The following is a 27,472-nucleotide window of genomic DNA, read 5'->3' on the forward strand; positions in this document are numbered from 1 at the left end:
CAAAGCAATTTTTTCAGTATCAGAGAATGAATCTAGAGACTCTGGCAAGCCAAGCAAGTGATCTACTATATACATATGATAATATATATATATATATTATCCATTTTGCTTTTATTTTTTATTTTGAGACAGGATCTTACCAAGTTGGACAGACTGGCCTTGAACTTATTGTATACTACCATAGCAATCTTACAATACTGATTAAATGAAAGTTGTCCTGTACTTTCATAATTAATTAATTTGTAATATTCATAATCGAACAAAGCAAAAATATGGAAGGGTGGATGTACAAAGCACAAGTGTGAAAGGATACAGGTGCCACACTCAAGTGTGGAAGGATGCAGGTGCCACACACAAACATGGAAGGATGCAAGTACCACACACAAGCATGGAAGGATGCAGGTACCACACACAAGCATGGAAGGATGCAGGTGCCACACACAAGCATGGAAGGATGCAGGTTACCATACACTTTTTGGATTATTTGATCACGCTGTGAAACTCCCAGATTGTGTTAATAAAATTAGCCTTGGATCAGGGAGCAAAGCCAGTGACTAATTGACTAGAATTAGCCATAGAGAGTATGGAGGACTCAGCTATATAGAGAGACACAGGAAGAAGTATGGAGGGATTTAGAGATTTCTTGATCTCTTTGGTTTAGGACGGAGTGGAGAGACTCTCTCTCTTGCTGGGTCTCCAGCCAAAAAGAAAGGTCAGTTGGTTGCTTTGGGGCTTCTCTGATCTAGTAGGTTTTCATTCCAACATCTGACTCCCGAATCTTTATTGGAAAACAAAACAACTTAGATAAAAACAACATTTCGGGCTGTATGGCTTCAGCCACAGCTAAACTGGTGCTGGCAGGACTGGAAGGCACAGATGGTAGTTAAAATGTCAATAAACAACACACACAAGCATGGCAGGATGGAAATATCAAAGAGGCTGTTGGTCAGCATTGTTCATCACAAAACTGGAAACAAATTGAAAGCCTCTCCAGCAAGACATGGGCACAGTTAAATAAATGTTCCTTCTCCTTAGTGGAGAATGAATTACAATGAGTCAGTTCCTCGTGGCTTGCTCAGCCTGCTTTCTTATGGCACCCAGGACACCAGCCCAATCTTACGGAAGCATTTTCTCCATTAAGGTTTCCTTCTCTTAGATGATGCCAGCTTGGGTCAAGTTGGCATAAAACTAGCCAACACAGGTCCTTATAAAGGTTTTTTTGTTGGTTAATTTTTTTAAAAGATTTATCTTATTTTTTATGTGTATGTAGGTGCCATTGTAGGCCAGGGAGAGGTGCTGGAATTTCCTGGAGCTGGAGTTATGTGCTCTTGACTGCTGAGCCACCTCTTCAGCCCCAAAGCTCTTCCGTTTATCTCCATGTATCCCCATTCACACGACTGAAGGGCCAGGGCACCGGCCCAGTGTCCAGCACCTAATTCTAGGCCAAACCCATTCTTATGACTCCTGCCTCTGACCAGGGTAAATTCCAAAATTAGACAAACTCAGCTTTAAATCCTGGCTCTCTGGTCTGTTCTGACCTTGTCTATGTAAGGCAGTGGACTACCTGTGGGCCGCTACCCTGCGGGGGTCACACGGCAGATATTCCCATTACAATTCATAACAGCAGCAAAGTTACAATTATGAAGTAGTAGCAAAAATAATTTTATAATTGGGGGTCACCACAGCATGAGGAACTGTATTAAAGGGTTGCAGTGTTAGGAAGGTTGAGGGCCACCGGTAAGGAAGCCACGCCACCTGCCATCTGCCCTCATTCAGACTCTGGACCTGGGAATCTCCAGTTAACAGTTTCCATCAATCGGGACCACTTAAGTATCTGTTTAAAAGAAAAACCGCAGGGTAAACAAGCTGTAAACCTTGGCAGCAACCCAGAGGAAGGAGATGAAGAGAAAGCGAGAAAACCATGAAGTCTGAGTGAAGCCTGTGTGTTCCAGCAACAGAAGTCAGCCCCACAGCGAGCAAGCAGCCCCATGGCAAAAGGGGCAGAGCTCCAGAGAAAGAGGGCACAGCCAGGCACAGGACAGAAAAGATGGAAAAAAGAAGAAAAAGGAAGTTTCACCTTTCTGAGTGAGTGAGGGCTCAGAGCGGTGGGGGGACCTATCAGAGCCTGAGAATAGCTCTGGCTGACTGGACAGAGGGTTGGGTTTCTGGAAAGAAAAGCACAGTAACGGATTAAAGGATTAATAATTCATCCCGTACGGCTTTGGGAAAATCTGCCTCCTTAAGGGGTAATGGCTTAGCCAGGTGACTGGCCCACCTGTGTTAACTCTTACTGACCAGGAGGAAGTGACTTTCTAGTAACGTGCCTCCAATGACATTGTAACATTGTTTCTGGCAGCAGCTTGTCAGTATCTGTGAACATTCACACGGTCTATGTCCATTGTTACCCCTGGAGGGAGTTACAGGGACTTGGCAGAGAGCCTGGCTTTGTCTTTTGTACTTTGTGTGAGTGTGTGCCCGCATGTGCGCATAGGGAATGCTATTTGAGACAGGGTTTCATGTTGCCCAGGCTGGACTCAAAATCACTATGTAGTGGGAAATGACCTTCTGATCCCCCTGCCTTCACTACCCAAATGCCAGGATCGCAGGCATACGGTACCACCACGTCAGCTTGTAAAACTCAAGCTACTTAATCGTAAGATAAGAGGGACAGCCCTTCCCCACCCGTTGCTGCTCTCGGGTGTTCACGTTTGTGACTCCGTGTGTAGGTCCCAGTCAGCCTGGTTCCTACTCCATCCGGCCTTAACAGTCACCTCATGAAACAGTTGCACTTGGTCCACATTTTACAAAGCAGAATCATTGTGCATTGCTTCTGAGTCACGGCACTCTTTCATCTCTAGTTCGCTAATCTGAAAAGTGAATGGGGGTGAGGGTGGGGGACTCCAGAACAGGAAGGAACATGCCCGGAGAGGTCAGGATGCATGTCCTGCTTTGAGTAGTGTGAGGAGGTTGGTTCTGCCCCATCCTCAATCAGAAGTGGGTGTGGGGTGGTTCTTCTGGGATGAATCAGAGAATTCTGATTTTCTCCAGTCCCCCTCCACCCCCGGGGTCATCCAGGAAACTGAGTCACAACATGAAACTCACCCCACCCTGAGAGGGCCCCTGCTCTGCTGTCAAAGGAGCCCTGAGTTATGACAGTCCATGAACTACAGCAGCCTCTCTGTGCGACCTTGGGTGAGTTCCCTCCATGTGAAAGGGAAGAGGAGAGGCCTGTGGGAACTGGGGACGTTAGGCCAAAGCGTGGTTGACTTGGAGAGAGAAAGGCCAATCTGCAGACGGCTATAGGCTGAATGTGGAAGAGATATGTAAAAAAAAAACAAAAAAACAAAAAAACAAAAAAACAACAAAAAACAGCTCTACAAGGCTGTCACTGTGTGTGTGTTGTATGTACTTGTTACTGTGGTAGTGTGCATGTGTGCATATGGGTACACATACCTGTGCACGCACATGTGTGTGTGAGTGTAAGACAGAGGTCCACATCAGGTGTCTCCCTTTGATTACCCACCACCTCTGTTTGCTTTTAATTTAATTTTATTTATTTTATGTGTGTGGGTATTTTGCCTGCATATATGTCTACATGCTACCTGAATACCTGGTGTCCTCACAGGCCAGAGAGAGCATCAGTGTCAGATTCCCTGTGGCTGGAGTTACAGGCAGCTGTGAGACACTGTGGGTGCTGGAATTGAACCCTGGTCCTCTGGAAGAGCAGCCAGTGCTCTTAACTGCTGAGCCATCTCTCCAGCCCCCATCCACCTTTATTTTTGAGAAACAGTCTTTCTCTGAGCCTGGAAATACTGTGTGTGGCAGGCCAGTGAGCTTCAGGGATCCACTAGGGGCTACCTGCTCCCTCCCAAGGGAGTGGCTGTGTGCCTGCCACACTCAGATTTTATGTGGGCTCTGAGAAGCCAAACTCTGGACTCCCAGCCAAGCAGTCTCCCTAATCCATGGCCTTTGTTTTTTTAAATAGTATATAGCATCCTCCCTACCCCCCCTTTCTCATTCTTTCTTTGATGGGATTTCATGTATAAAACTATGTAATCCAGGATGATCTTGAACTCCTGACCCTTCTTTTTCCACCTCATTGAGCTACCTTAGTCAGTCTACGCGGTGCTGGGGATCGAACCCAGAACTTTGCTAATCCAGCTCCAGCCTCACGTTTTACGTTTCTGTGTTTGTGTCCACACCTATGACGTCACTTCACGATGCTGCCTTAAACACCTATGACGTCTCTTCACGACGCTGCCTTAAACACCTATGACGTCACCTCACCATTCTGCCTTAAACACCTATGACGTCACTTCACGACTCTGCCTTAAACACCTATGACGTCACTTCACGACTCTGCCGTCTAGGCTTTAATGCTCTGCTCCACGTGCTTGGTCAGAGTTTCAGCTAAAGTAATAATTAGTTTCAAAAAAGATTTAAAAAGAATGAGGAAAATAACCAGAATACATGTTTCTCAAAAGAAAATAAACAGGTCATCAAGTCCATGCAAAACTATTCAAAGGGCTGGAGAGAAGGCTCAGCGGTTAAGAGCACTGGCTGCTCTCTCTCAGGACTGGGGTTCAGTTCCCATCACCCATCTGTAACTCCAGTCCTAGGGGATTTGACGCCCTCTTCTGGCTTCCAAAGCCACTGCACGAATGTAGTGCAAAGACATACGTGTATGCAAAACACTCACACACATAAAAGAAAATAAAGAAAATCTCAAGGAAATATTCTACTTAAAAAATCTTTATAGCTACAGATCACCAGGAATGTGAGTTAAAGCCACAGTGAGATGCCACCTCACACCTGTTAGTGTGGCTAAAACCACAGTGAGATGCCACCTCACACCTGTTAGTGTGGTTGAAGCCAGAGTGAGAGCTCACTTCACACCTGTTAGCATGGTTAAAGTCCACAGTGAGATGTCACCTCACACCTGTTAGTGTGGTTAAAGTCCACAGTGAGATGTCACCTTACACTTGTTAGTGTGGTTAAAGCCAGAGTGAGAGCTCACTTCACACTTGTTAGCGTGGTTAAAGTCCACAGTGAGATGTCACCTCACACCTGTTAGTGTGGCTAAAACCACAGTGAGATGTCACCTCACACCCGTTAGCGTGGTCATTATCAAAAGTCAAAAGAGAGCAAGTGCAGCTCAGGGTGTGAGGGAAGGGGCCTCTTGCATGGGGGGCCCCTGTGTACGTAAATAGTGCAGTCAGTATGACAAACAATGTGGAAGTTCCTCAAAACATTAACAACAGAACTGCAGTGTGACCCCACAATCCCAAGTCAGCGTCTGTGTTCAAAGGAAATGACGCTGGCACGCTGGCACGCTGACATGCGTCTGCTCTCCCGTGCTCGTCACAACCTTCTTCACAGCAGTCAAGATATGGACATGTGCCTGGGCGTCTAAAAATGAGTGAGTGGTGTGTGTGCGCACGCGGTGGAATGTCACTCGTCCCCAGGAAAGAGGGCAGCCCCCTCATGGGCAGCATGGATGAACCTGGAGGATGTCATGCCAAGAGAAATGTGACATCAAAACACTGCAGGCCATCATTATACATACATTCGAAACTCAAGTCAGAGACACAGGGTCACATGACTGGGCTGAGAGGCAGGAACTGGGTGGTGGGGGGAGTGCAGGGGTGGGGAGGGGGCACAGACTTCCAGTTCTGTAGGGTGAGCAAGCTCTGGAGACCTGGCATACTGCATGGGATGATGGCGACGGTGCTGATTGCGTGTTTGGCATTTGCTGAGAATAATCTTAAATATTCTCATCAATCTTCCTGCCCCTGTTTCCTCCAGTTTTCAACATTCCTCTGTGGGACAAGCTGGGAAAGTCACAAACCTCACAAGAAACTTAACAAGGCTCAAGCCTCTTCCTGGGTTTGTATAAGCCGTAAATAACTGTTGGAGACAGTAGGGTCCTCCGCAGAGTTGCCTGCAAGTTGGGCAGAGAGCTCCAGAGATACACTTTGGTGACCGTGCCCTAGTGGGCTTCTCAGTTATGCAGCTGTCCCGGTCACTGATGCTCCTGTATGTAACCCTCTTCCGTGTGCCTGTGGAGGATGCCAATAGAATCATTGATTCATGAAGCTGGACCAGGGAAGACCAATTTGGCCTTATCAATCCCCTATCTGGAGTGGATAGACAATGTTCACATCCATGACAAGAAAAGTCATGGAACACACACACACACACTCACACACACACACACTCACACACACACACACACACACACACACACACACAGAGTAAGTATGGGAGGTGATGACCTCCCGTAGGAAATGAGTAAGTTGAGAGAGAAAGATCATTTTTCATTGTATATGTATATCAGTACATCACACACAACTTCAATAGGTAGAATTTTATTTATTATTCCTAAGCATGCAGCTACACAATGTGGTGTTGATCAAAGCAAAAGAAATAGAAGCAGGACCCTGAGAGTAGAGAGGTGTACCCGGCTCGCATCAGTATGGGGAAACCTCACATCTTTGACAACCTTTGTGTAGGAGGCAGAGGGGAGAGAGTCCATACCAGAAACAGATGGACTTTTAACTTCAAAGGAAAGGCGAGGTTCCGTTGAACAGGAGAGGCACATGGCCCCAGGGGCAAGGTGGCTGTTGCCATGTTGGGCAGTCAGACGCAGCTGAAACCAGAATGGCCAGGTCTTCAAGGGACCCGTGGTGTGTTCCCCATGGGGTGGTCGACTTCCTTTCTTATGCCTCTCAGGACCACCTGCCCAGGGGTGGCACCAGCCACAGTAGGCTGGGCCCTTCCATAGCAGCCATTAGCCAAGAAAATGTCCCAGAGATGTGCTCATGGGTCAATCAAGTCCCATCTTCACAGATGTCTAGGTTTGTGTCAAGTTAACACACAGAGAAGCTTCGCCTCAGAGCCTGTGTAGCGACACAGGTGGTGACCGGACTGCCGGAATAGTTTTCCTATATTTCTGCATTCCTTCGTGCTGGGCAGTTGAAGCCATTCAACTTCATTTACTCCAGGTCACTGCTCAGTCAAGGTGTAGCTGGTCAGCGGAGCAAGTGGTTCAAGCAGGCACGTCCGACCCCTTTGACATTGCCACAAGTTGCTGTCACCCATAAACATCATTCTAGAGAAACATGAAGTTGACTACACACACACACACACACACACACACCCCAAAACTAACCCATACTCACTGAGATAATGCCTCCTTGAATTTACAGTTTTGTGTTGGCCTACATTCAGGGTCTCCTCATCCTCATGTGACCCCCCCAGACCCTTGCTTGGACACCCCAGACAGATCCTGTCTCGGCTGAGTCAGCCTTTAAAAGGCAGAATTGTGGGTGACCCAGCTCCTGTGAAGGAAGGGGTCTGATCTAACTGTGCCCCTGGGTCTGGCTCCCTTAGTATTCACTGCCTTGGATCCTGCAGGAACTTACTAATGTAAATTATATGAAACTTGCAATTATAGGTTTTACAGCCTTCCCTGCTGGCATTGGTGTGGCCATTGCCCCTGGGGGACAGCCTTCAGAGATTCTCAGAAGAGGAGGGGTGGTGGGGTGGAGCAGGGAGGGAACGGCTGTCACTTACAGCTCTTTACAAGGTCACAACAGGGCTCTAGAGAGTCAGAAGCAGCTCATCCACCCAGGGAAGAAGATTAATTATGCTGACAAGGGAGGCGTGTTGAGATCTGAGGATTAGAGGTTCATGAGGCCTCTAAATCTTCCCGAATGGCCACATTATACATCTTGAGATGCCATCAACCAAGTCAATTCTGATTTCATATAGGAGTCCAAGGGTCTAATATGATAATCTGTGGGGGAAATTTTGTTCACTTTTTTCATTGTCTATATGTGGTTGCAGGCACATATGTGTGCTTACGTGTGGGTACAGGTACCCGTGTCCCACATCAGATGCCCTCCCCTACAGCTCTCCACTGTCTTTGGTGAACCAGGGTCTCTCACTGAGCCTGGAACTCAGCAACTCAGCAAAGCTAGCTTGCCATCGAGTCTCAGGGACCTCCTATCCCTGCCTTCCGCGAGCTGGAATTAGACACCTGTGCTGTAGTGCCCTGCTCTTTGTGTGGATATTGAGGATGAAAACCTGGGTCTCCATACTCGTGGGACAGCACTTCATTGACAACTGTCTTCCTAGTCTCTAAACAGGTTTTTTTTTAAAAATTTTGACCATTTGACTCAAAGAAGATATAATCTGTATATCACCACCCAGAACAAGATATAAGCCATAGAGTATTGTAGTACCCCAAAAGGCTCCCTGGTGTCCCCTCTTTGTCAATAGGGTCTTGCCCAACAGTAACGACTCCTTTTAGTATAGAGTAGAGCTGGCTTGGCTTTGAATTTCACATTAAAAAATACTACACATTCTGGCCGTGGTGGAATGAGAAACTGTAGCTCTTCTAGAAGCTAAGGCAGGAGGATTGAGTATTCAAGGACAACTGGCCAAAGTAGTAAGACCTTGTCTCTATGTAGCCCCGAATTCCTGGTGTAGACCAGGCTGGCCTCACTTTATAGAGATCCGCCTTCCTCTGCCTCCTGAGTGCTGGGATTAAAGGTGTGTGCCACTATGCCTGACTCAAAATAAAATTTTTCAATGAAGGACTGGTGATGTCAGTCAATGCTAGAGTGCTTACCTAGCACATAAAAAGGATAAAAAATCATAAAGTATTATAGCAAGTGTATATGTGAGCAGATATTATTATTACTATTAGTAGTAGTAGTATTGAGCCTGGCTACTTTGGCTCAAAATTATGCTCAAGATTCATTCATGATTTTACATTTAGCACTAGCTTGTTTTTTGCATTCCTGTGTATTAGTCTATAGAGTACACTATAATTTTCTTTTAAATTCTACTGCTCATGGATTTTTGGCTGGCATTTCTTTGAGGATATTATAAATGTCTCTCCTATGAATGAACATTTGGTGCATGTTTTTGATAGACACATACACTTATTTCTAACAGACATCTGCTCCCAAGAAGAGTTCTTTTTTTAAAATTTTTATTTTGTTTTCTTAGAGACAGGGTTTCTCTGTGTAGGCCTGGCTGTCCTGGAACTTGTTCTATAGACCAGGCTGGCCTTGAACTCACAGAGACCCACCTGCCTCTGCCCCCTGTGTGCTGGGATTAAAGGTGGAAGTGGAGGTCTTAGACTGCAGGGAATGTGTGCTTTTAGCTTGTGGGTATTGTCAACATGTTTCACAAAGTGCTCCTACCGATTTACAGTCTTACTTTAAAGAATGACACCTCCGTGGGGGCTGGAGAGAGTGGTCTGTGTTTGTAATCTCAGTGCTGGGAATATGGAGAAAGGAGACCCATGGCACTCAGTGGTCAATCACCCTATCTTAATCGACAAATTCCAGGCCAAAGAGAGACAACCCAAGGATCTGGATTAACTCAGCTCCATGTATTTCTGTCTCTCTGAGGATAAGATGCTGGAGCTTCACAGATTCTCCAGGCAGAGCCAGGCAATGGCTGTCCTGCTCCTGCTGGCAGTATCACGGAGTGTTGTGCCGGGTACCTACGAGGAGCCCCTTGCTTACTCTCAGTCCTGGCACTGAGCTAGTGTGGTGCTAAGGATCTTAGACATGGCTCTTTGCTGATGCTCTGAGTCCAGTCTGCTATGTAGCCGGCCCCAGGTAGGCCCCGCCTCACTGTGTTCCTCTGGAGACTCCATGAGTCGCCCAGACAGAGCAGTTGGTAAGCTGTGCCTTCATCTTTCATTTCTCTCATCCATTGATTAACATTGTGACTATTTCTTCTGTCTTCTTAGATTGATGATCTGCTTTAAATGCATCTTGAGTGGCTGGAGAGACAGCTCATTAGGTAAAGCACTCATTGCACAAGCATGGAGGATACGAGTTCGGATCTTTGGAACCCATCTAAAAGTCAGGCAGGTCAGGCGGTGGTGGTGCTCGCCTTTAATCTCAGCACTTGGGAGGCAGAGGCAGGAGGATCTCTGTGAGTTCGTGGCCAGCCTGATCTACAGAGTGAGTTCCAGGACAGGCTCCAAAGCTTCAGAGAAACGCTGTCTTGAAAAATCAAAACCAAACAAAATAAAAACAAACAAAAACCAAAAACAAAATGACATTGTACTCCATAAATAATTGTTTATATGTTAATCAAAAATAAAAAAAGTTTGGGGCTGAAAGTGTAGTTCAATGGTAAAGTCTTTGCCTAGCAGGTGGGAGACCCTGGGATTCCAAGGACCACCCCAACAAAGTAAAATAAAACCTAAGAAATTAAAAGCTCCAACAAAGAAGGTGTGAGCTGGTCATTTTTAAAAGCCATTGTCACTGTTGCCACCAGCGTCGTTGTCCTGGTTGTTAGTAGGACCAGGTCTCACTCTCACTTCTGCCACGTGTCACATTGTGTCATCTCCTGTCATTCGATGTCATCCTGTCCCATCCCGTCTGCATTAGCTACTTTTCCCATCGCTATGACAGAATACCCAGCAAAGACAGCGTAAGGAAAAGAGGTCTGCTTTGGCGCACAGTCTGGGATTGCAGTCCATCATGGCTGCAGGAGTGTGGGGCATCTGGTCACATCGCACCCACCGTCAGGAAGCAGGGAGAGGGGGACCCTGGTGCTCAGCTCACTTTCTCCTTTTTATTCAGTCTAGGGTGCCAGCCCATGGGATGGTGCCGCCCACATTCAGGTGGCATCTACGCACCTCGATTAACCTAATCTAGAAAATAACTCACGGATGTGCCCCATGGCTTGTCTCTTCAGTGATTCTAGACCCTAGAACTTAACATTAGCCATCACACCACCTCATTCCATCCCATCCCATCCCACCTCTTCCCATCCCACCTCATCCCACCCCCTCCCACCCCATCCCCCCCACCCCATCCCATCCCACCTCTTCCCATCCCACCTCATCCCACCCCATTCCACCCCATTCCACCCCACCCCATCCCATCCCACCCCGTGCCCTCCCAATCCATTCTCCGTACCTTCTTGTGGTTTCGAGTATGAAACTGAGGCTTTGGGGACAAAAGCAGTTCCCCAGGGTCTAGCTAGGGAGGTGCAGAGCTAAAGATAGGCTTTTCCAGAGTTATCTGGTAGGAGAGGATATTATCGCTATGAAACGGGTGCCTTTTCACCTTCCTGTTTGGAACCACAAGCTGGAGGTCTTACTCAACTCCTTCATGGTTTGACAGCGGAATTCAGGAGGGCCCGGTAGCTAAGGGATCTTCTCTTGATCCACTGAACATCCTCCTTCAGCTCCAAGCTCCTCTCGCTGCCCCTGCTTGTACTGCTGAGTCCCTAGGAGCCTGGGAGCTTTGGCCCCTGATGGGAGAGGAAAGGATTGGAGGCTCTCAACTGGAGGATTACCAGGTCCCTCTCCTCAGCCCACAGGAACACCCTGACCCTGTCTAGTGGTCAAAGAATCCGGTTGGCCAGCTGCTATTAGGAACCTGTCACCATCCAATGCTTCTTAGAGTCTAAGATTTAATATTAGGGGGCTAGAAAGATGAGTCAGAAGTTGAGTGTTTGCTGTGCAGTCACGAGGATTGCACCCATGGAATGAGCCAGGCATCCTGCAAACGGCTGTAACTCCAGCTCCAAAGGACCCAACATCATCTGGCTTCTTCACTCGCACAGAATCTCACACCTGTACAAGCATGTGCACCCAGGCACCCACGCATGTGCTTGTACTAATACAGACATACACACATTTAAATAAATAAAACACAACTTTTACAGAAAGATTCAATTCTACACTTACTCTCAGTCCCCAAACCAAGAAGTATCTGATATTTGAGGCATCAAAATAATACATCCCTAAAATCAAAGGCACACCTATTTAATCCATTCCACCGTTAAATCCAAACTAGGTGAGAACCAACTCCCACATCTCGTAATGCCAAGAAGCACTGGGCTTTATGATTGTGAAATTGTGTTATTCATAAATGGATATAATCAGACCTTTACAGTGTCCTCTATTTGGTTATATATGCGCTTAAAAGGTCATGCTCTCTAGACGTGTTATTTCCTTCTGCTTTCTTTTTTTAAAATCTTTTAATATTTATCTATTTATTATGTATACAATATTCTGTCTACATGCATGCTTGAAGAGGGCGCCAGACCCCATTACAGATGGTTGTGAGCCACCATGTGGTTGCTGGGAATTGAACTCAGGACCTTTGGAAGAGCAAGCAATGCTCTTAACCGCTGAGCCATCTCTCCAGCCCCCTCCTTCTGCTTTCTTAAGTATGCTTTATGACTTGTCTAAAAACACATATTTAGAGGTTGGAGAGATGGCTCAGTGGTTAAGAGCCACAGGAACAACCTGACCTTGTCCCGTGGCCAAGGGACCCTGCTGGCCAGCTGCTACTAGGAACCCGTCACCATCCAGCTTTCAGAGGACTCAGATTTGATTCCCGCCATCTCCATGGTGGCTCGCACCTTCTCTATCTCTGGTTTCAGGGGACCCAGGGCCCTCTTCTGACCTCCGTGGGCCCCAAGCATACACTTGTTGCATAGACATACAAAAAAACAAAACACCAAACACATAAAATAAAACAGCACACATTTGGCTCTCTGAACAATTTCACATTAATTTTATTGGCACAAGCTCTTCTTTTTTTGTTTTTTTTACCGTCCACAGTTTGTTCTGTGAGCCTGGTCGCGGCTGAAGCCTCCTGCTCAGAGTCTGTCTCTGAACTATCCATTCTTTCCCATGATCCTAACAGGATGTGGGTTGGGAGAAATGGGCAATTTCTACCCTGTTCCCATTTTAATCAACACAGGAGATTCTATAGTCTCAAAAGACACATGTGTGCATATGTGTCTGTGTGCGCGCACGTGTGTGTGTGTGTGTGTGTGTGTGTGTGTGTGTGTGTGAGCCTGTTCCTCTCAAGCAAGGCATCCTGCAGCAGTGCCATATGGATAGCAGCAGTGACAGCAAGGCCTTGAATACTTCTTATTTCACCAAATCCTTCCCTTGTCTCCTGAGGTCCTATTTTCGAGACGAAGCAATTGAACCTCAGAACAATTAACTGATGTACCCATGGCCACATTTTTAGAGTGGGAAGGCGGCTTTGCCATCTGCTTCCCTGAGGAGGGAGGACCACAAAGGGGCTTTAGGCAAGAAGCTGTAGGAAGGACTACTGAGTAGGTCTATTTCCGGGTTAAGACCGATCACGTCTCTACCGTAACTAGCCCCTGGTGTACCCACTCTACCCAGAAAGGGAGGGTAGAATAAATAGGAGCCTAGTCATTATTTACTGAAATAATATTTGACTTACTTGGGTTGTAGCTTGAAGGTGGGGGTGAAAACCTTCAGAAAGTGACAGCTGACACCCTAGAGCTGGCCCTACCCCAAGATGGTGGTTCCATCTTGGGAGGGTTATCAGGTCACAGGGAGGCCTTAAAGGCTCCCTCAGAAAGGGAGGGTAAGGTGGGGTGGGGCAAGATGGAGTAACATAGACAGGCTCACCGTCCCAGTTAAATTGGCGACGGAGAGAAGACGTGCCTTGGGAGCCAAGCGCAGCTCCAGGGTCCCCTGATGAGTTTTGGAGACTTGATTCTACTCCCAGACGCACCCCCTCTATGGAGTGATCTGGATACTTCTGGGGATGAGTGGGGATCTCCAGCTTCTTCTTCTTCTTCTTCTTCTTCTTTTTTTTTTTTTTTGTTTAGTTTTCCGAGACAGGGTTTTTCTATAAGTTTGGCGCCTGTCCTGAAACTAGCTCTTCTAGGTCAGGCTGGTCTCGATCTACCTGCCTCTGCCTCCTGAGTGTTGGGATTAAAGGTGTGTGCCACCACTGCCTGGCTGGCTCTCCAGCTTCTGGAGGTGGCCAGTGCTTGCTTTCGACAGGTGTCCCCGTTCCTGAACACCTATCAGTGGGTAAACCTTGGAAGGTGTGATCTCTCTTTGGTCTGAAGGTAGGCTTCCTGCACCCTGGGATCTCGTTGGGACCAGATTTCCCCACAGTGACTTTAGCATCACCCCAGGGCTCTGCGCTGTACTCGAGGAAGCAGGTCATAATGGCTGCAAGGTGAGTCCTGCGTGGAAGGGTCATGGACACAGTCCCTTTTATGGACCAAATGCTCTCTGGATGTTGGTGACTCCACTTTAGTCTGAGGGCTCTCTGGTTGTTCCAGGGGACTCAGGGGACCATTCAACCTGAGGCGAGTTCCCTTCTCTCCCCGTGGGAGTGGTCACGGGCCTCACTTCTGATGTTCTACAATACACAGTTGGACTGCTTGATTGAGTCTCAGTTTCTCATCTTGAATGGGGTGCATGTGGGAAGGAGCCTGGAGGAGACTCCTATGTCTCCCTTCCGAGGAAAGGGTCGCTGTGCCTTGATTGTCACCTGTATCTGTGCCTCAGGTCACGTGCCATCAGTAGCCTGTCGTAAAGCCTGAAAATATCACAGGGTTTGGTGGAGTTCGTGGGTCTGAATGGGACCCAGGCTTCGAGGATTTGGCCCTTGAGGCTGTGGGAGGGACAGCAGAAGTTGAGGAAGGAAAAGACTGGGCCCACAGAGCTGTTCTTTCTAGGATGCCAGAACTGTGCCCAGAGAACACCTCAGCTGTTGTCTCAGGAATGAGCACCCACCCTGGGGGCCCCAGGGAGCAGCTGGGAGCCACAGGAAGCCTGTGGCCATCAGAGCCAATTATTCTGGGGCCAAAGGAATCTGCCCGGCAGCTGGTCCTGAGGAAGATCCAGGAACTCACCATTGCGGTAAGGAGGGAGGGTGGGTTCCACCCTTTCCTTGCTGGTACTCAAGAATGTTTCCCCATTTACAGCTTGGAGGCCATCAGACTAGGCTTCCCTGGGGCCTGCACTGGGATCCTGAGCAAGCTCCGCTGTTCTTTCTGTTCCCTCAGCACTTGGGTTTGCCCTCAACCACACCATTGTCTGTGGCTGAAGCCATCCTGTCTCTGGCCTTAGTCTACAGATAGCTGCCTCCCTGCACCTTTTTAAAGAGATATAAAGACCAGAGTTCAAATCCTTTCTTTGCCAGACGTAGTGGTGCACTTCTTAAATCCCAGAACTCAAAAGGTGGATCGCTAAGTTTGAGGCCAGCCTGGTCTACACAACACGTTCCAGGACAGCCAGGGCTACATAAAGGGACCCTGTCTCTAAATAAATAAAAAAACAAATAAATTTTTAAAAATCAAATTGTTCAGGGCCAGCCTAGTTTACAAGAGCTAGTTCCAGGATAGGCTTCAAAGCTACAGAGAAACCCAATCTCGAAAAACCAAACCAAACAAAAACAAAATTAAATTTTCTATTTGTCACATTCTTACTGTGTCACCTCAAGCCATTGATTTTCTAACTGAGCCCTTGTTTTCAAAGCCAGCCTGGTCTACAGAGCAAGTTCCAGGAGACCCAAGACTACACAGAGAAACCCTGTCTCAAAAATAAACAAACAAACCTTCCCCCCACAACGTGAAATGGAAGGAGAGGGGAAGAAAATTAGAGGATCAGAAATTGTTTTGTCATAGAGTGGAGAGGACCCCAGGACCTAACCTTCTCCCCACCTCGCCCTCTTGTTTTTGCCCTAACAGGGCCGCCAAGACCCCTTCATGGTGGCTGACTTGGATGTGCTGGCCAGCCGCCACCAGACCTTCCTCCAGGCCCTGCCCCAAGTCCAGCCCTTCTATGCAGTGAAGTGCAACAGCAGCCCCTGGGTGCTGTTCATCCTGGCTGCCCTGGGCACTGGCTTTGATTGTGCCAGTCAGGTGAGCCCGTGCCAGCTTGCCAATGGCTTCCCCATGGGCCTGTTGCTTTCTGGAGAAATACTGCCCAATGGTCAGGAGATCAGGAATGGGGACTCTGGCCCCCAAGATTGGTGACTGGCATGTTGAGGGCTCAAGACTTTTTGTTATTGCATTGGTGGTTTTTATTTGTTCTGAGTCTAATGTAGTTCAGGCTAGTTTAGAATTCACTACCAGGTCCGAGGATGACCTTGAACTTCTGGTCTTTCAACAACTCTAACTTCCCAGTGCTGAGATCACAGGCACAGGCCACCCAGTTTACTCGGTGCTGGTCGGATGGAGGGCTTTGTGCCTGGTACCTCTACCAACCGAGCGGTAACTCCCGTCCCTTGGATGCTGTGGTCAGCCTTGCACGGGGCTATGTGACAAGACCTTGTAACCTGAACTAGGGAATCAGGTTCTCTTCCTAGCATAGCCAGTCGCCCTTTTGAGCCTCGGTTTCTCCCCCTTTCAAATGGGGCCAACACTAAATGCTAATGAGGACATGACGGCTCCTAGGTATGGCTGAGGAGGTTTTATTGTAGATATGAAGGAGAGAACAGTCAATCTGGAGGAGTTCAGGCTGAACATGACCAGCAGAATAAATCTGTCCATGAGGGGAGGGGTGGGGGACTGAGAGAGGAAGAGGAGAGGAGAGGAGAGGAGAGGAGAAGAGGGAAGGGGAGGGGAGGGGAGAGGGGAGGGGAGGGGAGGGGAGGGGAGAGGGGAGGGAAGAGGGGAGGGGAGAGGGGAGGGAAGAGGGGAGGGGAGAGGGGAGGGGAGGGAAGGGGAGAGAGGAGGGGAGGGAAGAGAGGAGGGGAGGGGAGGGGAGGGGAGGAGAGAGGAGAGGAAGAGGAGAGGAGAGGAGAGGAGAGAAGAAGAGGACCAAGAGGCACATGGGAACCAAGAGAGCAAATAGACAAAATGCCTGAGTCACATAGGAATCAGAGGTTGGAGGAAGGGAAGCAAAGTCCAGACCCTGGGTTGGAGAGGTTCAGGGTAGGGGGCAGGGTGAGCCACAGGTAGGGAGTGAAACTTGTCCCAGGTTTCTTTGGGACCTGACACTCTCCCAGTGAAGGACCTGGTCCCAGAAGGGGTTCACTGGAAGGTATCCCCACTAGTTCAGGCTAAGGCACTGTCCCCAAAGAGTCAGGGAAGGCAGGGACTGCAGGGCAGCCCCAACTCTGACCTTCACCCATGCCAGGGGGAGCTGGAGCAAGTGCTGGGCTTGGGCGTAGCCCCCTCACGAATCATCTTCGCCAACCCATGCAAGGCCATCTCCCACATCCAGTATGCAGCCCGCCATGGGGTGCAGCTTCTGACCTTCGACAGTGAGGAGGAACTGGCTAAGGTGGCCCAGCACCACCCTGGGGCCAGGTAAGCTGGCAGACATACAACTGGAAACAGTGGGCCAAGGGACTCCGACAGATGGATCTGGGTCTCGAAACCTCTGGGACTACAGGTACAAGGGTTCAACCAGGAGGCCCAATGCTTTCTTAGGATCACATTAGTACCAAATAGACCTTGACTCTGCTCTGGCACTGAACCGAGCTTGGCCTGAGAAGGTCTGGCATCCATGATGTCATAGAAAAACTATTTATACTAGGTCATCCCAAGGCTCACATTTCAGATTCATTACCCCTATGCTGTGTGATCTTAAGAAAGCATGTAACATCTCTGTTTAGTTTTTCAAGAGAGGGTTTCTCCATGTAGCCCTGACTGTCCTGGAACTTATCTGTAGACCAGGCTGGTATCGAACTCAAAGACCTGCCTACCTCTTCTTCCCAAGAGCTAGGATTAAAGGTGTGAACCACCATCACCCGGCCTATACCTCAGATTCTTTAGAAAGCTTAACTGTGTGATTCTATCCCACTTGTTCTTGCCTGGAAAAATTCTGTAAAAAGCGTGTGTTCACTCCTTGGTCTCCATGCTGGGTCGTCGGGAGCAGCTAGGCAGGGGTGGGTGGGAAGATTGGAGTTCCTCAGGGTTCCCGTGCACCCATGCCCCCCTCCCTCCTTCCTCTTCCAGGTTGGTCCTCCGGATAGAGGCCCGGGACAGTCAAAGCACCTTCCCACTGAATGCCAAGTTTGGAGCTCAGCTGGAGTCATGCGCACACTTGCTTCAGGCTGCCAGAGAGCTGGGGTTGGCCGTGGTGGGGGCCTCGTACGTGAGCACTGGCCTTTTCTGTCTTGTTTTCTATTGCTGTCCCTAGGTAGCCAAGGACTCTCGGGGACACCTCTGATTTGTGTGTTTTCTAGGCCTAGAGGATGTGAGGCACGAATAGCCTAGGAGACAAATTGAAGTAAACATCAGAAACTTAACACTCCAGATATATAACATTTTCAAACAGCATTTAAAAAAATCAAAACAAATGCAAAAATCTCCATGATGAGAAAAATTGGAATTTTAAATGGAGTCAGGATCGCTGTCGCTGATTCCTTTTCTTCCCTTGGGGTCTAATCACTTTACAGATCGAGTCTCGGATGGAAATTTTGTACATTTCATCCCTCCAGGAGACGTGCATTCGTTTTTCTCTTTAAGGGATTCTGAGTCCTGGGTGTGGGGAACACAGCTGTAATCCCAGCATCCAGGAGGCAGAGGCAGGACAAGATCAGGAGCAGGCTGGACAGCAGGAAACTCAGACTCAAAAAAAGCGGGGGAGCGGAGCTAGGGACATAGCTCAAATGGTAGCGTTCTTGCCTAGTATGCACCGAATAAAACCAGGGTGGTGAGTAACGTTCTTGCCTAGTATGCACCGAATAAAACCAGGGTGGTGAGTACCCTGCACTCCCAGCCCTCCAGAGATGGAGGCTGGAGGGTCAGAAGTTCAAGGTCACCCTTGGTTATTTAACGAGTTGGAGGCTAGCTTGTGCTATATGAGATACTATTTTTTTTCTTTTGTTTTTTTGGGACAGGGTTTCTAGTGTAGCTTTGGAGCCTGTCCTGGAACAATTATTTTTTTTTATTTATGTGTGTGTGCTCATGCCATGGCACACATGTGGAGGTCAGAGGACAGTTTTTAGGAGCCAGTTTTCTTCTCTTACCATGTGGGGATCAGGAATTGAACTCAGTAGTGTCTTTACTCTCTGGGCCATCTGACCAGCCAAGCCGCATCTGGTGAGAAAATTCTCACTCACCTCATCCCCTCTAACCTGAATTGGTTTCTCCGTTTGCCTTCAGGGGGCAGTGGGTTGTAGGGTTCTAGGTAAGAGGAGAGCCCCTTCAACAAAGGCATTGGGAATGGGTGGCTGGGGAAGAAAATGTTACTTTGTCGTTATCCCTGACTGGGTGAGTATGGGCTATGTGTGTCCAGGAGGACGCCGGGTATGACCAAGGTCACATACATCTACGGGTGCTAAGTGGGCCAGTGTCATCTTGGCACAGGCTGGCACTGGTCTTGCAGCCCCTGGGTGAGTGTTCTTCAGTGCATCTGTCCTCACACTGACTTGTGTGTCTTCCACACCATCGGCCACGTTCAGCTTCCACGTGGGTTCCGACTGCCAGACACCCCAGAGCTACAGGCAGGCCATCGCTGACTGCCATCGTGTATTTGAGATGGGCCGCAGGGTGGGTCACTGCATGAGCCTCCTGGATCTCGGAGGAGGCTTCCCTGGAACTGAGGGCTCTGAAGCTAAATTTGAGGAGGTGAGCTGGATGGCCCCAGGGTATGAGTGGCAGTCTGAGTATAGCAGCTTGGGGTGGGGGGACAAGTGTGTGCGCATGCCTGTGTGTTTATACATAGAACCTCGCATAACTGGTTGTCTGTTTGTGGACACTGTGGTTTGAGTCTGACAGACATCTTCACCTGACTACGTGTGTGACTGTGAGTGTGTCTGAGTGTGAGCACCTGAGTGTGTCTGAGCATGTGCACCTGAGCGTGTCTGAGAGTGAGCATCAGAGTGTGTCTGAGTGTGTGCACCTGAGCATGTCTGAGCATGTGCACCTGAGCGTGTCTGAGCGTGTGCACCTGAGCGTGTCTGAGAGTGTGCACCTGAGTGTGTATGAGTGTGTGCACCAGTGTCTGAGAGTGTGTCTGAGTGTGTGCACCTGAGCGTGTCTGAGCGTATGCACCTGCTTGCTGTGCTTTTTTTGTCGCCTCACAGCTCTGGTCCAAGATCAGGAGTCACATCCAACAATGCTCTTTTCTGCCTCTTCCTTCTTTTCTTCTTCCTCCTCCTTTTCTTCCTTTTCCCCTCCCTCTTCCTTCTCTTCCTCCTCCTCCCCTTCTGTCCCCCTCCCACCTCCATTCCTCTTCTTCCTGCTCCTTCTTCCCCCTCTTCCTGTCATTTTCTTTTTCACCCCCAGCCTCTCATGAGGTAGGCGTTATATCCCCCCTGCCCTGCTATCCCTACAGCCCCTCCGTGTCCTTTAGCTGCTGATCCTGACCCTGGTAGACACTCATGGTCCCTTAGCTTCAGAGGACCATGAAGACATTCTGTCTCTGCTGACCATGTGTCAATTATTTGTGAGGTCGTATCCTCAGGGTGCCAGGGCCCTCACACTGGCTGTGTGCTCTGGCCTCTCTCAGCTTCCTTTCTACCTGTTTCTTCTTGAGTAAGAGGAGGTGTGCTTGCTATCTGAATGGCTATTATAGGGGCAGAGGAAAGGGGGCTAGTCATGGCAGTTGTGTATCCTCAGGATACAGCAGAGGCTGGATCTGTCTCCATAGATGGCTACAGTGATCAATGCTGCCCGGGCCCAGTACTTCCCAGAGGGGACTGGTGTCCAGGTCATCGCAGAGCCTGGCCGCTTCTATGCGGAGTCTGTATGCACAGCTGCCGTGAACGTCATAGCCAAGAAAGCCTCCCTGGAGCCAGGTGGGTGCCAGGTGTAGCCACTGTGCAGATGTCCCGGGACTCGGGGAGAGGTTGGACCATGATTCTGGGGTATACACTGGGTGCCTAATTACAGAAATTGAGATCAGAGTTGCATACTGGATTGGCCCTGTCTGGGAACTGTTTACTGTGCCCCAGAAGAGGGAAAGGTCAAGGGCAGAGACCAAGGTGCCCTTCTAGGTAGTGGGTAAGTCTGCTGCCCTGTGGGAGCAATTGCAAGGGTCTGCCTCTAGGGCGCTACACACCCGTTACTAAACCTAGTCAACTGCGAGCAAACCCTTGGGTGCAGGAGGTGACAGTTTCTATCAGTAACAGAGAACTTGGGCACAAGCTCCCACAGTAGATAAAGCAGGGCTGACTGCCGTGATGGGACACATCCCTAAGGCTGACATCCTCCGGCGACAGTACCTTTTGACACGCATCACCGTGTCTCCCAGGAGAGTTCTTCAGCTATTTTGCCTCTGAGTGTGGGAGGGACCTGGGGTGGCCATGTTCCCAGCGAATGAACCAGAGATGTTTTCATGGTGAAATTGGGAATATTCCCAGGTCGGCATCCACTGAACTAGCCCTCTTTGATCTTCAGGACTGAGTGACACCCACAGGTAAATATTTACCGTCACTCTGATGCCCTCCCTTATTAGCCTTTGATGAAGCGCCTCATCGGAGGATGCTGGGGTGGAGCGCACCTGTCCTCACTCATTTCACCACAGCCAATTACAAGGATTTGGGAGCTTTGTTATTCATTACATAAACAAAAGCAAGAGCTGCCAATCTGCGGAAGTCAGCGGCAGCTGAAATACATAGTTTACTTCAGGTCTGCTCACCGATCCTGCGAGGCAGCTTTGGGTCACCCCCAGTGAACATATGTAGACTGGGAGACTCAGAGAGGGGCAGTGACCTGTACAAGGTAGCACAGCTAGTCAGTAGAGCAGCCAGCCTATGCCTTCCTGACTCCAGGGCTGGTACCCTTCATCCCTAGCATCACGAGAAACTCAATCCAGAATTGACCTGGGTATCACTGGAATTGGGGTTAAGGAGATAGGGGAGAGAAAGAAGGGAAACCAGAGGTGAGAAAATGTGTACTCAGAGTCAGCTTCCAAATGGTCGCCGGGGACCGGAGAGATGGCTCAGCTGTTAAAGGCGAGGCTCACAACCAAATGGCCGCCGATCGCCCAGATGTTGACAGAGTCTGACTGGAATTCTGCATGCAGGTTCAGGAGCAAGGATGTGAAGATGGGCTAAGATGGCTGTGAAGAATAAGCTTAGTAGGCCCTTGTGTCTGCAGGATCTGAGAGTCATAGAAAAGAGTGTGAAGGAGCTAGAGGAAAAGCTGGCACTTGCTTATTTGAGTAATATCAATAGAGGCGGCGTGTTCTGAGGGAGGGAGCCATCTGCAGCCGTTGGTGCTGTCAGAGTTGGCCAAGGTTTTATAGCACACCCAGGATTTGTCCTAAAGATTTGTCCTAATTAGCTATGGCAAGGCATGCTTACATGGAGACAGCTGTCTCAGATAAATTTTTACACACACTTTCCCAGAGACAAGAGTCCCTGCATGAATTATCCACACAGAGTGAATTAGGTGAGAAGGGAGAGTAGGCCAGCATCTTCACTGTGATGTTCGTGGATAGAGGGTCTTGTGTAGTCTAGGCTGACCTGGCTCCTGCCATGTGAGGGGGTCTCTGCAGGTGTCAAGGCAGGCAGCGAAGCAATCCTTGAAGAGGTGAGAATGAAAACGCCGTTCAGATTGATGTCGTCAGCCTGGATCAAGCTTCAGGGAGTCTAATGGTAGGCGGTTTATTGTTGGCATATTTAAACTCAAAAGAATCTGGAAGAAAGATTTCCAGGCAGCCATCATCATCATCCCAGGTGCACGATAAAGCTGAGGGTGTGACTGCATAGGAACTCCTTTACAAAACACATGTGACCGTGGTGGGTGGGGGTTCTATAGCCAAAAGGTCTAGAATCTAGCATGGTCTTTGACCAATAACATAGAGGTCAGCAGGCTATAAACTACATGTGACATCTCCCCTCAGGATGGGTTCTATTGACTGAGAGCCAACAGTCAATGTCTATCTGGGATAAACATTCAGGGGTTTGGGTGAGGTCTGCCTGGGTGAAGTCTGCCTCTACAGTTATAGAAGGTCACCAGGTCATTAACAATCCCCACTCCAAGCTTTCTGGATGGAATGCAGGTATTTTATTTCCTCCTTTGAGGAGACACCCCTAAATGATTAACATTCTTGGTTTCCCTGACATCTATGTTGCTGAGAATGACCTTAAACTTCTGATCCTCCTGCCTCTACTTCCCTAGTTCTGAGTTTACAGGTATACACCATCATTGTTGTGGAATGTTAGTTGAAGATGTGCTACATTTGTTTATGCTATGGAACATTTGTTTAGCGATGCAAAGATGTGTCGCATACTTTTATGTTGCATTTGTTTAACTCTGTAAAGCTGTGCTACTTTGCCTGCCTAAAACACTTGATTGGTCTAATAAAGAGCTGAGCAGCCAATAGCCCAGCAGGAGAGGGATAGGTGGGGATTGGCAAGCAGAGAGAATAAAAAGGCAGAAAAATCTGGGAAGGGAGGATCAAGGAGCAAGAAAAAAGAAGAGGAGGACGTCAGGGGCCACCCAGCTACACAGCCAGCCATGGTGTAAGAAGTAAAGAAGAGCATATAGAATAGAGAAAGGTAAAAGCCCAGAGGCAAACGGTAGATGGGATAATTTAAGAAAAACTGGCAAGAGATAAGCCAAGCTAAGGCTGGGTATTTATGTTATAAGTAAGTATTTATTTGGGAGATGGGTGGCAAGCCCCCCAAAGAATAAAATAGTAAAAAGACAAAAAACAAATTAGCAAAAAAAAAAAAACAAAACCCAGCCAACTACACACAATGACAGGTTTTCTGTGGTTCTGGCAAGGACTTTGTGCGCACTAGTCAAACTCTACCAACTGAACTACATTCTACAATTACTTTTATTATTATTTTTAGATAGGGTCTCGGTTTGTAGTCCAGGCTGGCCTGGAACTTGAGGCAGCACTCCCACCCCAGTGCTGGGGTTACAGACGGGAGATGTTCCACTCCGCTTCCACTGAGATTTGTGACAGAGGGAATGACGAGGTGGGCATTCAAGACAGGCGCTGTTCTGGCTGATTTTGGTAATTTTGGCAGGCTCCAAAGTCTAAGGATGGCTCTGGTCTCTGAGTCTAGGGTGGCAAACACCAGGAGAAAGTGGATGGAACAAGGATTGCTCAAGAAATGAATCAGCAGGGCAGGAGAGGTAGTTCAGCAGTTTAGAGAACCTGTGTGTAATTCTCGGTACCCATATGGTGGCTCACAACCATCTGTAACTTCAGTAACTTCAATGACCTCCATGGGTGTTGCATGAATGTGGTGTACAGGCAAACATGCAAACACACCATTCATACACGTAAAATAAATCTAAAAATAAAAAAGGAAGCAGTTGGCTGCTTGGGCTCTGGACTAGTAGTTGCACATGAGGGAGGCCATTTTGAGGGATAATTACTGCCTCTAGGAATTAGCTAGCCAGGGAAGGTCAGACTCTTCTGTGTCTGCAGAGCCCAGATGCCAGAGTGTCTGGGATGCCAGGTGGGTGCTGGTACCCACCTGTAATGCCAGCACTTAGGCTGAGGATACAGATCTTGCTGGTACCCACCTCTAATGCCAGCACTCAAGATGAGGAGGCAGATCATGAGTTCAAGACAAGTCTACACCACACAGGCCAGTGTGGGCTAGGAGAATTTATCTCAAACAAACACAAGCCTAAGATAAAGCAGGTGTGGTGGCGTATGCCTGCAATCCCAGCACTTGGGAGGCTGAGGCAAAAAGATAACAACTTCAGTGCCTTGTTGAGCAACATGGTAAGATCCCATCTCAAAAGCCAAGATCTGCAGATGTAGTTCAGTGGTAGAACACTTGCCCAGCAAAAGTAAGGCCCTGGGTTCAATCCACCAACACCATGTAAATAAGAGAGGAAGAAGGGAAGGAAGGAAGGGAGGGAGGGAGGGAGGGAAGGAGGAAGAGAGGGAGGGAGGAAGAGAGGGAGGGAGGGAGGGAAGGAGGGAATTGCAGTGAACAAAGGCATCCCTGAAAGGAAGGCAATGTACTCACTGGCGCGCCCTGAAGTGAAACATCAAACAGCCACTGTTCCTGTCCTGCCTCACACAGTAGGCACTCGGGGACCTACTCCAAGCACTTGAACCTGTGTCTGGGGATAATTCGAGGGCATTGCCTACCCCTGTGGACTTGTGGCAAGACTCAGTTTCTCCGACTGTAATGCAGGGGTTATGGTACACAATAAGAATAGGCAAGAGAATCCATGTACTCCACACATGAGTCTAAAACAGATCATCCCTTGCCGCTTACTGCTGTTCAGTGTTCCTATGCGGGGAGCGGAGGGCAGTGGGGCCTGGTGCCATGCCCCTAGCCATGACAGAAGGTGGGTTGGGGAAGACCCTTAGGACAAGGCAGGAATTCTGCCTCACTGGGCAGCCGCCTCTCCCAAGGGAGTTGGGCCTCATCAGGGAGACCTAACCAAACACACTTCATCCTGTCCACTCCCTGTTCCCAGGAGACCACAGGAAGATGGCATACTATCTCAATGAGGGCTATTACGGTGCCTTCCGAATCTTCCTCAGGGAACCTGTCCCCAGGATACCCATTGTGGTGAAGGTAAGGGGACCTTGTGTCCTGAGACCACCAAGTCCAGTTGCTGACCCGAGAGGCAGGGTCTCGGGTCACCCACGTTCTGCAGGTTGTCATGTTGGGCGTGGGTGCGAGGCACGGCATGTATACATCTGTATGTGTTTCCTGGTGCACACCTGGTGATTCATGCCTGTGCAGACACATACGTCTGTGGAGGCTGCGTGGGTCTGATCAGCTCTGGATGCTTCCGTGTGTGTGTGTGTGTGTGTGTGTGTGTGTGTGTATGGTGTATTTGTGGAGGAACTCTGGAATGTTGGAGAGTACTGGTTCCCAAGCTCCCTTCACATTAGAGCCACCTGCCAAGCTGTCAAAGTCCCCACCGCCTGGCCATGCTCTCATATATAAAAATAGATTCAAACCCCCAGGTTAAATCCAGCATCCATTCATCATTAAAACTCCCCTGGTGGCTCCAGTGGGCAGTGGACTCTGAGACCCCATCTTTGGGTTCTTAGCATGTACACATGATGTGTTTGTGAGCTGGTGGACCAAGTCATGGCCCTGATGCAATGAGAGCTCCAGGAAGGGCTTTTGAGTGAGTCCTAAAGGCTGGCACAGAGCAGCCACTCTGCCACTGTTCACTGTGGTTGAATGGTGCTGTCCTTACTGGATGATCATGTCTCCCAGAACCATATCAACAACATAGTGAGACCCTTCTCTCTGACCCCATCTCCTTCTCCCTGCAGGAGTTCCCCTCAGAGCCCCGCCTCTTCCCCTGCACCCTCTATGGCCCCACATGTGATGCCTCTGACAAGCTCTCCTTGAAGGAGGTCCAGCTGCCAGAGTTGGATGTGGGTGACTGGCTGATTTTCCCTGACGTGGGTGCATACAAGACCTCCATGAGTTCCACCTTCAATGGCTTCCCGATCATAACGGTCTACAATGCCGTGGGCCCCCAGCTCAGGTGACCAAGGGGAAAGGCATGGTGGGGGGTAGATGTGGGGTGCTTTCTCCAGACCCTTGGTCTGGCAATGTGAGCTGGCAGCTGAACTTAGGAGCCCTGGGCCTAGGAAACACTCTGCTCTTCACACGACCCTAGAAGTAGTGGGTCTCACCTCACTTGCCATGAGCCTGTGGGGTTGAATGGGTCTCAGCCTCCCCCGAGGTTAAGTCACAGGTTGCCTGGGCAGCTACACCTTATGGATGCCTCAGTGGGAGTAGAATCAAGTAGCCTACGGACCCATCTAGTCCTTGGTGTCATGGCCCAAAACCTGCTGGCTCTAGCAGCTTGTAATAGCTCCCCAGTTGTCAGAGCCCCTGCCCCAGCTCTACCCAGCTCAGGACTCACCATCAGAGAGGGAGGGGGAGTCCTATGAACCTCTTGAACTGTAGCAACTTTTCTATAGGAGCCTACTGGAGACAGCACCTTAGGCCGGCACATGGTCAGAATGGAGACACACCTGGTATGCTATGCTCAATGAGGAAGAGTTAAGGTCAGAGGGTGGTGGAGTAGGCCCTTGGGGGGGGACAGAGGCCTGGCCTCTTATGCACTAGTGAGACCCTATTACACACTGAAAGTTGTCCTTCTTGAGTAGGTTTGAAGTACCAGCTGGATGACCTGGGTGGCTGACTTGGCATCCCTTCTGGCTCTCTATCCCCCTAGACAACAATATCCCCATAGTGTGGTGGGGGGAATGAGGGAGAAAGGAATGGTGGGACTTGTGTGGACACAGGAGTATCCCCTTCAGGGCTAGGCACCTTAACCTCAAAAAAGACTGTGTCTCCTGAGGGAGGATACCAGCAAAAGGGTACCTAGGAGTGCTTTGGTGGGACCACCTTTTGTGGTGAACATGCATAGGGGGAGGGGAATGTCCTCAGGGGCAAAGTCATCACTTCCTGTGTGCTTTCCAAACTTCCTCCTGATGAGGATTTCTGGGACCCACAGTCTCTGTCAAGGCTTTCCCGACCTGCCAGGGTTGTGTCACAACCTAGCTCCATCATCTGAATGAATCTTCCAGCATCCTTGAACTGAAGAGAATTCTCCCCCAGACAGCCCATGGAAGGTGTGGGCTGCAGACACCTCCCATGGATGTGGGAAAGACTCGGCCTTCATTACAGTGTGCTACTCATTGGACCTCATTGGACCTCTCTGGAGCTTGCAAATTGGGAGTGGAAACATTAATCTCTACCTATCAAAGGAGTTTTCAAAGTACAAATATGTCCTGGCTTTGGTAAAAATATAAAACTGTGTTTAGATGCAA

General features: G+C 49.0%; 1 protein-coding gene across 1 annotated transcript; it reads left to right on the forward strand.

The window, feature by feature from the left end:
* Positions 1–1,724: 1,724 nt before the first annotated feature.
* LOC125400226 (antizyme inhibitor 2-like) lies at positions 1,725–27,472 on the forward strand. The gene is made up of 11 exons (XM_085686657.2): positions 1,725–2,085; positions 14,512–14,695; positions 15,526–15,699; positions 16,919–17,091; positions 17,743–17,877; positions 19,194–19,359; positions 20,384–20,531; positions 25,141–25,241; positions 25,958–26,175; positions 26,618–26,674; positions 27,157–27,472. Exons 1-10 carry the CDS (start codon positions 2,048–2,050, stop codon positions 26,640–26,642), a joined length of 1,362 nt encoding a protein of 453 aa, XP_085542783.2. The 5' UTR covers positions 1,725–2,047; the 3' UTR covers positions 26,643–26,674; positions 27,157–27,472.

This window comes from Myodes glareolus, chromosome 3 (genome assembly GCF_982192425.1).
Source record: "Myodes glareolus chromosome 3, mMyoGla1.1, whole genome shotgun sequence".
In the NCBI taxonomy this organism is placed as follows: Eukaryota; Metazoa; Chordata; class Mammalia; order Rodentia; family Cricetidae; genus Myodes; species Myodes glareolus.